The sequence below is a fragment of the Tursiops truncatus genome, chromosome 4 (genome assembly GCF_011762595.2).
Source record: "Tursiops truncatus isolate mTurTru1 chromosome 4, mTurTru1.mat.Y, whole genome shotgun sequence".
Taxonomy (NCBI): Eukaryota; Metazoa; Chordata; class Mammalia; order Artiodactyla; family Delphinidae; genus Tursiops; species Tursiops truncatus.
Window position 1 is genome coordinate 140,391,443 of NC_047037.1, and position 14,237 is coordinate 140,405,679.

At 45.0% G+C, this 14,237-nt stretch overlaps 1 protein-coding gene across 3 annotated transcripts in view; it reads right to left on the bottom strand.

The window, feature by feature from the left end:
* C2CD2 (C2 calcium dependent domain containing 2) overlaps positions 1-14,237 on the bottom strand; it is a 63,012-nt gene that overhangs the window by 42,994 nt on the left and 5,781 nt on the right. For all 3 annotated transcript variants that reach the window (XM_033856110.2, XM_033856112.2, XM_033856113.2), the window contains exon 2: positions 3,926-4,024. In XM_033856110.2, the coding sequence (XP_033712001.1) occupies positions 3,926-4,024 (99 nt within the window). The remainder of the gene's footprint in view (positions 1-3,925; positions 4,025-14,237) is intronic.

Genomic DNA, 14,237 nt, shown 5'->3' on the forward strand with positions numbered 1-14,237 from the left:
TGGGGGCCAGAAAGACCAATGCGTGGTTAGAGGGTAGCAGCTTTGCCACCTGGACTTCAGGGGAGGGGATGGCAACTAGAGAGGGGACACACCCATGCCTGTGATTTAATCAGCCATGCCTCCGTAATGGAACCTCCAGAAAACCCCTAAACAATGGGGTTCGGAGAGCTTCTGGTCCTGGGAGGGCGGCACACGTGGAGAGTGTGGAAGCTCCCCACCCCTTCTCCCTTCCCTGTCCCAGGTACCTGCCATTTGGCCGTTCCTGAGCCACGTCCTTTATTAGACACTGATAATAGTAAGTAAAGTGCTTTCCCGAGTTCTGTGAGCTGTTCTAGCAAACGATCAAGCATTTGGAAGGGGCTGTGGGAACCTGCCGCTTTATAGCCAGTTGGTGGGTACAGGAGGCCCAGACTTGGGGTTGGCGTCTCAAGGGAGGGGCAGTCTTGGGCTGAGCCCTTAACCTGTAGGGTCTGTGCTGTGTGGGTACTTAGTGCCAGAATCGAGTTGAATTGTAGGACACCCTGTTGGCGTCCTGAGAACTGGAGGACTGCTCGTTGCGTGCAAGAAAAATCGCACACAGTTGGTGTCAGAAGAGTCATGAGTAAACTGCTCAGAAGCCCCCAGTTCAGCCACAGCTGCAGGGTGTGGACTGTGCGTCTCCCACGGGTCCTGCAGGGTGACTCAGATGCTCTAAGCTATGCAAGACCCCACTCTCTGTGCAGGACGGGGGGCGGGGGGCTTGCCGAGGAGCCAGGTACTTGCAAAGGGAGCTGCTCTGGCACACGGGGGTCTTTGGGGGCTGCAGGAAAAAGTCTGAGCATATGGCAACTGGAAGGCAGGGGAGACCCGGTTCTGTTCTGCGAGGGTCGTGCCGGGAGACTCAAGACCAAACCCAAGCTGGGAAGATGCTCACAGAGGGAGACCAGAAGCCCATCCTCATCGACTTGATCGAAGACGTGACTAGACACCAGACCCCAGAGTCATTCCCTTCGTTACCTCAAACGTCATCCACACGTCCCTTGTCAGGACTGAGTCAGAGGGATGAGAAACACAGACCCTGACACTCCGGAGGGAGCGTGGAAAGGGGAGGGGGATGTCATTGAATCTCCTGTCTGCATTCCTTGGACACCTTCGGAGTCCTCAGACTCTGCTACGGTTCTTCCCTTCTCAAGAATTACACAGAGCAGAGAGAGCACGTGACGTTGCTGGCACAGGATTCAACCTAAGTTTGGAACCCATGGCAGGTGTTTAGATCCTAACAGGAGGAAGACACCGTCATCAGTGTCCTGCCGACAGGCAGCCCTAGAGCACGAGCTCCTGGCACAACGCCTGTCCTTCGCTTAACGCAGGGGTCCCCAACCCCGGGGCCGGTCCGTGGCCTAACAGGAACCCACAGCAGGAGATGAGTGGTGGGCGAGCGAGCGAAGCTTCATCTGCCATTCCCCATCGCTCACATTCCTGCCTGAACCATCTCTCCTCCACTGCTTCCCACCCCCATCCGTGGAAAAGTTGTCTTCCACAAAATCGGTCCCTGGTCAAAAAAACACAGGAGTCAAGAACTACGAAGAAACTTGTAAAAGAACACAAGATCGTGTACACTTTCCCAGTAGTTTACTGGGTAAAAAGCTTCCTAGAAGATAGCGTGGACAGCCGTCCATGGTCCTATCCGGGGGGAGCAGAGGAAGGAAGGCTGAGAGCAGAGAGGAAGGGGGCAGACTTAAAACAAAGCTTACGCACTTCTATATATTGTTTTTAACTTTTTGACGGGTATGTGCAATTTCTGTAATGGTATTAAAACAAACACAGTTTAACTGTCCACTTTCCAAAGGATGCTTTTCCGGCACTATATATCAAGACCTTTAAAAATAGTCTATTGCCATTTCCAATCTCTGCTCCCTCCTGGCACCTCCAGGCCAGCCCCTGAGATCTGTCCCTCTCTTAACGCTGACAGTGTCAGAAATCAGCAAACAGAAACTGTGCACCACAAAGGGACCTGGGGTCTATTTGTAATAACAGGGCACTCACTGCACAGGGACACTTCCCAAGCAGGGGCCTTGGGTAGGTGAGGCCAGCAGCAATCTTTCCCTCAGTCCCCCAGCCTTTGAAACTTAGGCACTGGAGCATCTGCTCGCAAGGCCCCTTCCAGCTGTCACGGGCCGTGCCGGTGTCAGCATCCTGCCTTGTGGCCACCAGTTTCCTCCCAATATCTTCCAGAGACTTCTCCACGCTTGTTGCAGGGGGTATGGAGCTCTGTGACCCCGTATCGGCCAAGGGTGGGGAAAGAGAGCTTCCCTGCGCTGCCTCGGCAGAGGTAGCTGGGCCAGCCCCTGGGCGACCAATTCTGGAATCCATGGTGGAGCTGAAGCGTGCGTACCTAAAACCTAGGAATGCCACTCCCGCCCTGGAGATACTCCCGTTCTTGTGCCTGAGGACTCAGGAGACAGTCCACGGCAGCTCTGCTGTACTTGAGAAAAAGAGAAAACTACCTAATTATCCATCAGTGGAAGGTGGAAAAAGCAGCCCTGGTCCACCCAGAATCCTGAACTGTAGTTCCAGCTAATGAACTAGAGCAACACAAATCAACCTGGATGAACCTCCCAACTGTCACGTTCTATAAGGAGAAAGTTCTTCTGAAATTGTGCGCACAGAACAATACACGTTTGAAATGCCCCAACAACGCTGTAGCTGAGCCAGGGGGGACATACACAAGAGGTGGGGTTCCAGGGGGCTGGATGGGAGATCCTTCTGGGCCCGGGGGCCACCCAGGTGTCCCCTCCTTGCTGTCTGCTAAATGATATGCATTTAATTTGATAATAAAATATACAGAGATACAAGGGTAAGCCTTGTACCTAAGAGTTTCTCAGCACTTCTACAGATACCTTTTGTTAAAAAAAAAAAAAGAACTTACAATTATTTATGGTATTTGACCAGTCTAATAAGTAACTTCAGCATGTGAGCTCTTAGCAGCTATAAAATAAACTCTATATAATATCTAAATGACTCAAATCTATATATCGTGTTACGGAAATTATTCACATATTATTTATATAACTATATATATATATAGAGAGAGAGATAATTCACCCATTTAAACTATACAATTAAATGGTTTTTAAATATATTTCACAGCATTGTACAAATATCACCAGTTTAGAACATTTTCGTCACCCCCAAAACCCTGTCCCCGTTCACCTGAGCAGTCAATGTTCACGTCCCCACAAGCATTACCCGGCCCCAGCCCCTGGACACCACTAATCTACTTTCTGTCTCTACTGCTTTATCTATTCTGAATATTTCATATAAGTGGAATCTTATGTGTCCTTTCATGTCTGGCTTCTCTCACTTAGTGGAGTGTCTTCGAGGCTCCTCCACGTGGGAACACGTGTCAGAGCTGCGTTCCTTTAGGAGGCCAAATAACACTCCATCACGTGGAGAGGCCGTATTTTATTTATCTAGTCATCCAGTTGATGGGTCAGATTTATTTTTTTGATGTAAGGTGTCTGGCGTTTTCAATAATTCTAAGACAGAATAAATTCCCCCACGCCAGCTTTTTTTCTTTTTTAAGTTGAAGTCTAGCTGATTTACAATGCTGTGTCAATCTCTGCTGCACAGCAACGTGACTCAGTTATCCAACCCCACTTTATTTTTATTTATTTATCTTTTTGCGGTACGCGGGCCTCTCACTGCTGTGGCCTCTCCCGTTGCGGAGCACAGGCTCCGGACACGCAGGCTCAGCGGCCATGGCTCACGGGCCCAGCCGCTCCGCGGCATGTGGGATCTTCCCGGACCGGGGCTCGAACCCGCGTCCCCTGCATCGGCAGGCGGACCCTCAACCACTGCACCACCAGGGAAGCCCTCCAGCCCCACTTTAAATTCGCTTCCTCGGTGAGGAAAGGCCCAAGGCAGGTGACGGTGCCCGGCTCACCTTCTCCTGGGCTGACTGGGTCACGCTGGACACTTGTCCCATGGCCAGCTCCAGGGGCTGCTGCAGCGGGTCCTCCTGGAAGCAGAGGAGTGGCGGGCCCTGGAACAGAAAAGCACAGTGAGGAAATGGGTGCAGTGCCAGGCAGGGTGGCTACTTTCTAAAGGCAATGACGTACTTGCCGCAAAGCTCGGCAGACCCCAGAACATGTGGTCTGACTTCCTTTGGTTCAATCCATGCCTCTAAGTAGCAGCAACGGGCCGAAATCAGTAAGGAGCGCAGGGACGAACCCAAAGATGTTGCAATAAAGTCGGCAAAGGATATTTTGAGAGTTCGTGTTTATGGTGTAAGGGGAGAAGCCCAGGCTCCTGGGGTGGACGGTGGGTCTGGAGTACAAGCACAGCACCTGGCCAGGCACAGCAGGTTCAAGGGCTGTGCTGCCCTTCTTCTGGGAAAGCACTCTCTCCGGTTTCAGAGAATCACCTCTCCCTGTTCCACGTGGGCGCTGGCACTCTACTGAGGGCGGCCCCCTTCTCCTCTCCCACTGCCCAAACAGCACGTGAGGGGGAACCCGGGGTGGGGGGAGCGCAGTGGGAGGCTGTGGCTGCTTCTCCCTGGAGTTTGGGATTCCTTGGCTGGAAATGAACTTGGGCCGGTGGCCATGCCCAAGGATCGGGTTCCTCCAGAGCTGCCAGGCTCCTGCCCTCCAGGGTCTCCTGGTTCAACCCCACCCTCGGCTCTGTGCATCCCCGTAAGCTTCCAGAAAAGTCCTCTGTGGCTTGTCGCCCTATGTCCATTTTGGTTCTTGCAATTAAAATCTCCAAGTGCAAGACGTGCAAGTAATGAATATGACCACAAGGCAACAAGATTGATGTTTTATAAAAGAACAAACCAGGCTTGGATTGCCAAGCAAGTCTTGGCCTTTTAAAAATAAGTTCTCTTGAGAAGCTGAACACTTACGCCTACAATACGACCCCGGAACGAAACTCTTCTTAAACTCTTTTCCTGACATGTTCCAGAAAGTACATCATCGTCAAGTGAGCTCCGATCGACTGGTTAAAAAAGAGATTCAGACCCACAACTTCCCTCCGTATCTCATCGATTTCTGAGACTCTCAGCTGTGACGTGCTGGTTCCAACTACAAGGTCAGATCAAGGGTAGGGAATTAAAATGGTACAAAAAGGCACCAAAGCTCTGCTGGCAAGTGCAGTGCAGAGGAACAAGAATGAAGTCATCACGGGGCTGTGTCTTAAGAATTCCCAGTGATCCAGGGTAAACCTACAGGGCACAGAACATTGTCACTGACATGCTTCTAACCTCACCCTGTCTTAGCAACACTGATCTCACCCCCTAAAAATCATCAGGGAAGAATTAAATCTATTAAATCTTCTCAAGCGTGATGAAGTCGTGCTTTGGGGGCTGCTCTGCTGACATTCTCCACGGCTGGAGCTTGTTTTGGTGTGACCTGCTGGCCAGGGGCTTGGGGATGACATCGCCCTGTGTGCCAAGCTGCGTGGCTGAAAGCGCAGCGCCCAGCACAGAGCCTGGCACCAGGCAGGGAGCTGACCCCTTGCGGGAGTCGCTACAGCCGCCGGGACTGCGTGTGAGACGACGCACCTTCTGCACCAGCCTGAAGACACCGCGTTGCCTTAAGCAGCCCCGATGCCACCTCCTGCCCCTGCCCGTCAGGAGATGCCATCTATGCCCTCTTAGGTATGACAGCTTCTGAATGAAAACCCTGGAAATATTTTGCTAGGGAAGTTAATGTCAAGGGGCAGTCTCACGAAGGAAATACATTATGAAATTAAAATAAGGACCCAGAGGTTCCCCTTCCCTTTCTGCTTGATCCTTGAGTTTCAGGAAGCCTGGCGTGCATGCGGCATAACCACAAACTCCCACATCTCTGCACCCTGTCCTTGGGAAGGCAGCCCTGTTCCGGACTCAACCCCACTCAGACTAGAGCAGGATTTTACATCCACAGGAAAAGCAACAGGCAGGAATTGCCAGGAAAACACCGAGAAAGCAAAAACAAGAGACTAGCTCTCCTTGACGTTAAGACGCACTCTAGAACCTCTGTGATTCAAAGCGTGAACACACAGACGACTAGTAGGGCTGGAACAGGATGTCCAGAATAGACCCCAACACGTGTGGACACGGTATGTGACAAAGGTGGCATGCCAAATCACTGGCGAAAGATGGATTTTTGAAAAATCTGGATATGGGAGGAAACCCAGATAGAAGGCAAACCTCACTCCACTACAAGTAAAGAACACGACCACGCAAAGGGGTGGGGAACAGATCTAACCTGAGAAACTGAAGAAAACAGTATCCTGGCTGCACATAAATGCTAGAATCTAGTCAGTAAATGTGTTTCTCATGGGGGTACAGGTCAGCAATTCAGAAAGTAAGTTATGTGTAAACTAGAATTGGCCAAATAAGTATGCTACAGAGAGTAAGTCCCAGATACCTCACTTCTGGAGGAAGAAGTTCGAGATAAGGAAAGGGGAAGATGAAAATGAACTCTGTGCCGTTGACCTGGAATCCAGGATATAGGTATAGTCGTGGTTTTGAAGATGCAGACAGAGAGCTGTGTGCACATGAATGTGTTAGCGTCCACATATACATTTCCTAGGTCTGTCCACTAAGAGGGTCTAGAAGCAATGAGACCCCAGCGGTAATGAGCACACCTGATGCCCAGATCTTGTTTTCTAAACACTTCTCCAGGAAAAGGAATCAGAGCTGCTTAGAAAAGTGGCTGAATCCAGGGCCAGAGAAGAGGAAAATACAAGACGAGCTCAGAGCAGACACCTTGTGGAACCGTCAAGAAATGAGAGGCTAAGAAAAGAAAAAAGCTATGTGTGTGTGTATATATATATATATATAGATGGAAGAACACAAAAGAGCTTCTAATGGCCAAAACAAGGACAGTTTAAGCAACAAAATAAATAGTGATGGTACTGAATTATAATCCATGGAATAAAATAAATACCCGTGAGTCCATGCTGATGTAAATAATCAATTACATATATAGATGGAGGAGAAGTGGCAGCTCTTTCCTGCAGTAGGATTCCAATGAATAAATGCAGAAGGAGAGAGGGAAACAGAAAATCATCATTAGGCAAACTCCACGGAAGCCAAGGGCTGCAGACTAGATACACAGATGGATGCCAACATCAGTGAGTGAAAGCATGAGGGGTGACAGGATTTGTACAACCTCAAAGTATCTCCCCAAGTTATGTGGTAACTATAGCAGGAAAGGATAAGAGGAGACCTAAGATGTAAGAAGAGAAACAGGCGGAAATCACCTTAACCAACGAATGAAGGCCACTGCTTCTCCCCAGTGGTACGCCACACTGACATCACGCACCCCGTGACGCAGCACGCTGAAAGGGGCGCATCGCTTCCGTGGTTTGTATAACTGCAGTCCACTTGTGTGAAAACACCAAACTGAGGGATATTTGGCAAGATAACAATCAAGAGTCCTCAGAGTTGTCAAGGTCACAAAGAAACAAGGGAACACTGGGAAACTGTTACAGCCTGCAGGAGACAAACGCAAAGCAGCAACTCAATCCATGTAGGACCTGAACGGGACCCTGGAAGAATAAAAGAATACTGGCGGAAAGCCGGTGAAATTCAGGCGGTTGCAAAGTCACCACGGCCTCTGCTGTTGCAGGCTTGCCCCGCATTCCAATTATAACTACCGTACCCCTCCCTCCCCGCCACCCACCCCCCTGCCCCGCCGCCCCCGGCCTGAGTGAGCCAGAGTCCCCTAATCTGCCACTGCTTGAACCCTGTCCTGTCTGGGTGGGAACAGATGCCTGAGGTCAACCTACACGCAGAGGCGGGGCCAAATCCAAAGCTGAGCCCCGGGAGCTGTGCAAACAAAGAACAGGAGGCAAATCTCTGTGCAGCCTCAGGAGCCGCGGATTAAATCCCCACAAGTGACCTGAGGTACCTCCATCTGTGGAATACCTGACTAGACAACAAATCAACCCAAAATTGAGGCAGTGGACTTTGGGAGCAACTGTAGACTTGGGGTTTGCTGTCTGCGACCGACTTGTTTCTGATTTTTATGTTTATCTTAGTATAGTTTTTAGCTCTTGTTATCATTGGCAGATTTGTTTATTGGTTTCGTTACTGTCTTCTTTTTTTTAAATTACTTTATAATTTTTTTATTTTAATAATTTTTAAATTTTAATTATTTTATTTTATTATTATTTTTCTTTCTTTTTTTCTCTCTTTTCTTCTGAGCCATGTGGCTGACAGGGTCTGGTGCTCCGGTCCGGTGTCAGGCCTGAGACTCTGAGGTGGGAGAGCCGAGTTCAGGACATTGGACCACCAGAGACCTCCCAGCCCCATGTCATATCAATCAGCAAGAGCTCTCCAGAGATCTCCATCTCAACACTAAGACCCAGCTCCACCCAACGGCCAGCAAACTCCAGTGCTGGACGCCCCATGCCAAACAACCAGCAAGACAGGAACACAACCCCACCCAATAGCAGAGAGGCTGCCTAAAATCATACTAAGTTCACAGACACCCCAAAACACACCACCGGCCGCAGCCCTGCCCACCAGAAAGACAAGATCCAGACTCATCCACCAGAACACAGGCACCAGACCCCTCCACCAGGAAGCCTACACAAGCCACTGAACCAACCTTACCCACCAATAAACAATGGGAACTACAAACCTGCAGCCTGAGAAAAGGAGACCCCAAACACAGTAAATTAAGCAAAATAAGAAGACAGAGAAACACACAGCAGATGAAGGAGCAAGGTAAAAACCCACCAGACCAAACAAATGAAGAGGAACTAGGCAGTCTACCTGAAAAAGAATTCAGAGTAATGACAGTAAAGATAATCCAAAATCTTGGAAACAGATTGGAGAAAATACAAGAAACGTTTAACAAGGACCTCGAAGAACTAAAAAGCTAACAAATAATGATGAACAGCACAATAAATGAAATTAAAAATTCTCTGGAAGGAATCAATAGCAGAACAACTGATGCAGAAGAATGGATAAGTGACCTGGAAGATAAAACAGTGGAAATAACTACCCCAGAGCAGAATAAAGAAAAAAGAATGAAAAGAATTGAGGACAGTCTCAGAGACCTCTGGGACAATATTAATCACACCAACATTTGAATTACAGGTGTCCCAGAAGAAGACAACAAAAAGAAATGTCTGAGAAAATATTTGAAGAGATTATAGTTGAAAACTTCCTTAACATGGGAAAGGAAATAGTCAATCCAGTCCAGGAAGCACAGGGAGTACCATACAGGATAAATCCAACGAGAAACAAACCAAGACACATACTAATGAAACTATCAAAAATTAAATACAAAGAAAAAATATTAAAAGCAGCAGGGGAAAAGCAACAAATAACATACAAGGGAATCCCCATAAGGTTAACAGCTGATCTTTCAGCAGAAACTCTGCAAGCCAGAAGGGAGTGGCAGGACATATTTAAAGTGATGAAAGGGAAAAACCTCCAACCAAGATTTCTCTACCCAGCAAGAATCTCTTTCAGATTTGATGAAGAAATTAAAACATTTACAGACAAGCAAAAGTTAAGAGCATTCAGCACCACCAAACCAGCTTTACAACAAACGCTAAAGGAACTTCTCTAGGCAGGAAACACAGGAGAAGGAAAAGATCTACAAAAACAACCCCAAAACAATTGAGAAAATGGTAATAGGGACATACATATTGATAACTACCTTAAATGTAAATGGATTAAATGCTCCAACCAAAAGACACAGACTGGCTGAATGGATACAAAAACAAGACCCGTATATATGCTGTCTACAAGAGACCCTCTTCAGACCTAGGGACACATACAGACTGCAAGTGAAGGGATGGGAAAAGATATTCCACGCAAATGGAAATCACAAGAAAGCTGGAGTAGCAATTCTCATATCAGACAAAATAGACTTTAAAATAAAGACTATTACAAGAGACAAAGAAGGACACTACATAATGATCAAGGGATCGATCCAAGAAGAAGATATTACAATTGTAAATATTTATGCACCCAACACAGGAGCACCTCAATACATAAGGCAAATGCTAACAGCCATAAAAGCGGAAATCGACAGTAACACAATAATTGTAGGGGACTTTAACACCTCACTTTCACCAATGGACAGATCATCCAAACAGAAAATAAACAAGGGAATTCAAGCTTTAAATGACCCATTAGACAAGATGGACTTAATTGATATTTATAGGACATTCCATCCAAAAAACAACAGGATACATTTTCTTCTCAAGTGCCCATGGAACATTTTCCAGGATAGATTATATCTTGGGTCACAAACCAAGCCTTGGTAAATTTAAGAAAATTGAAATTGTATCAAGTATCTTTTCTGATCACAATGCTATGAGACTAGATATCAATTACAGGGAAAAAAAGTGTAAAAAATACAAACACATGGAGGATAAACAATATGTTACTAAATAACCAAGAGATCACTGAAGAAACCAAAGAAGAAATCCAAAAATACCTAGAAACAAATGACAATGAAAACACGACAACCCAAAATCTATGGGATGCAGCAAAAGCAGTTCTAAGAGGGAAGTTTACAGCAGTACAATCCTACCTCAAAAAAACAAGAAACACCTCAAATAAACAACCTAACCTTACACCTAAGGCAATTAGAGGAAGAAGAACAAAAAAGCCCAAAAGTTACCAGAAGGAAAGAAATCATAAAGATCAGATGAGAAATAAATGAAAAAGAAATGAAGGAAACGACAGCAGAGACCAATAAAACTAAAAGCTGGTTCTTTGAGAAGATAAACAAAATTGATAAACCACTAGCCAGACTCAACAAGAAAAAAAGGGAGAAGACTCAAGTCAACAGAATTAGACAAGAAAAAGGAGAAGCAACAACTGACACTGCAGAAATACAAAGGATCATGAGAGATTACTACAAGCAACTCTATGCCAATAAAATGGACAACCTGGAAGAAATGGACAAATTCTTAGAAAAGCACAACCTTCCACGACTGAACCAGGAAGAAACAGAAAATATAAACAGACTAATCACAAGCACTGAAATTGAAACTGTGATTGAAAATCTTCCAACAAACAAAAGCCCAGCACCAGATGGCTTCACAGGTGAATTCTATCAAACCTTTAGAGAAGAGCTAACACCTATCCTTCTCAAACTCTTCCAAAATATAGCAGAGGGAGGAACATTCCCAAACTCATTCTACAAGGCCACCATCACCCTGATACCAAAACCAGACAAAGATGTCACAAAGAAAGAAAACTACAGGCCAATATCACTGATGAACATAGATGCAAAAATCCTCAACAAAATACTAGCAAACAGAATCCAACAGCACATTAAAAGGATCATACATTATGATCAAGTGGGGGTTATTCCAGGAATGCAAGGATTCTTCAATATATGCAAATCAATCAATGTGATAAACCATATGAACAAACTGAAGGATAAAAACCATATGATAATCTTAATAGATGCAGAAAAAGCTTTTGACAAAATTCAACACCCATTTATGATAAAAACTCTCCAGAGAGTAGGCATAGAGGGAACTTACCTCAACATAATAAAGGCCATATATGACAAACCCACAGCCAACATCATTCTCAATGGTAAAAAACAGAAACCATTCCCCCTAAAATCAGGAACAAGACAAGGATGCCCACTCTCACCACTATTATTCAACACAGTTTTGGAAGTTTTAGCCACAGCAATCAGAGAAGAAAGAGAAATAAAAGGAATCCAAATCAGAAAAGAAGGAGTAAAGCTGTCACTGTTTGCAGATGACATGATACTATACATAGAGAATCCTAAAGATGCTACCAGAAAACTACTAGTGCTAATCAAAGAATTTGGTAAAGTAGCAGGATACAAAATTAATGCACAGAAATCTCTTGCATTCTTATACGCTAATAATGAAAAATCTCAAAGAGAAATTAAGGAAACACTCCCATTTACCACTGCAACAAAAAGAATAAAATACCTAGGAATAAACCTACCTAAAGAGACAAAAGACCTGTATGCAGAAAACTATAAGACACTGATGAAAGAAATTAAAAATGATACAAACAGATGGAGAGATATACCATGTCCTTGGATTGGAAGAATCAACATTGTGAAAATGACTATACTACCCAAAGCAATCTTTGGGTAGTATCATTGCAATCCCTATCAAACTACCAACGGCATTTTTCACAGAACTAGAGCAAAAAATGTCACAATTTGTATGGAAACATAAAAGACCCCGAATAGCCAAAGCAATCTTGAGAAAGAAAAACGGAGCTGGAGGAATCAGGCTCCCTGACTTCAGATCATACTACAAAGCTACAGTAATCAAGACAGTATGGTACTAGCACAAAAACAGAAATATAGATCAATGGAACAGGATAGAAAGCCCAGAGATAAACCCACGCACATACGGTCACCTTTTTTTTTTTTTTTTGCGGTACGCGGGCCTCTCATTGTTGTGGCCTCTCCCGTTGCAGAGTACAGGCTCCGGACGCACAGGCTCAGCGGCCATGGCTCACGGGCCCAGCCACTCCACGGCATGTGGGATCTTCCCGGACCGGGGCACGAACCCATGCCCCCTGCATTGGCAGGTGGACTCTCAACCACTGCGCCACCAGGGAAGCCCTATGGTCACCTTATTTTTGATAAAGGAGGCAAAAATATACAATGGAGAAAAGACAGCCTCATCAATAAGTGGTGCTGGGAAAACTGGACAGCTACATGTAAAAGAATGAAATTAGAACACTGCCTAACACCATACACATAAATAAACTCAAAATGGACTAAAGACCTAAATGTAAGGCCAGACACTATACAACTCTTAGAGGAAAACATAGGAAGAACAATCTTTGACATAAATCACAGCAAGATCCTTTTTGACCCACCTCCTAGAGAAATGGAAATAAAAACAAAAATAAACAAATGGGACCTAATGAAACTTAAAAGCTTTTGCACAGCAAAGGAAACCATAAACAAGATGAAAAGACAACCCTCAGAATGGGAGAAAATATTTCCAACCAAACAACTGACAAAGGATTAATCTCCAAAATTTACAAGCAGCTCATGCAGCTCAATATCAAGAAAACAGACAACCCAATCCAAAAATGGGCAGAAGACCTGAACAGACAGTTCTCCAAAGAAGATATACAGACTGCCAACAAACACATGAAACATCACTAATCATTAGAGAAATGCAAATCAAAACTACAATGAGATATCATCCCACACCTGTCAGAATGGCCATCATCAAAAAATCTACAAATAAATGCTGGAGAGGGTGTGGAGAAAGGGGAACCCTCTTGCACTGTTGGTGGGAATGCAAATTGATACAGCCACTATGGAGAACAGTATGAAGGTCCTTAAAAAACTAAAAATAGAACTACCATATGACCCAGCAATCCCACTACTCGGCCTACACCCAGAGAAAACCATAATTCAAAAAGAGTCATGTACCACAATGTTCATTGCAGCACTATTTACAATGGCCAGGACATGGAAGCAACCTAAGTGTCCATCGACAGACGAATGGAGAAAGAAGATGTGGCACATATATACAATGGAATGTTACTCAGCCATAAAAAGAAAGGAAATTGAGTTATTTGTAGTGAGGTGGATGGACCTAGAGTGTGTCAAACAGAGTGAAGTAAGTCAGAAAGAGAAAAGCAAATACCATATGCTAACACAAATATATGGAATCTAAAAAAAAAAAAAAAAAAGGGTTCTGATGAACCTAGGGGCAGGACAGGAATAAAGACACAGAAGTAGAGAATGGACTTGAGGACACGGGGAGGGGGAAGGGTAAGCTGGGACGAAGTGAGAGAGTGGCAGGGACATATATACACTACCAAATGTAAAATACATAGCTATTGGGAAGCAGCTGCATCGCACAGGGATATCAGCTCGGTGCTTTGTGACCACCTAGAGGGGTGGGATAGAGAGGGTGGGAGGGAGACGCAAGAGGGAGGGGATATGGGGATATATGTGTACATATAGCTGATTCACTCTGTTATACAGCAGAAACTAACACAACATTGTAAAGCAACATTATATTCCAACAAAGATGTTAAAAAAGAAAAAAAAAGTAGGGTCTTCAGTTTAGTTAAAAACTTCTGTTAATTTCTTGTACTGTTACAATGTTAATATCATTTCATTATAAAATATAGTAACATTGTGCCAATATTAATTTCTTATAGGCTACAATGATAATATGATTGTACTATGAAACATAGTAACATTATACCAATGTTAATTTCTCATATTTTTACAGTGTTAGTATCATTATACTATATTATAGTGACA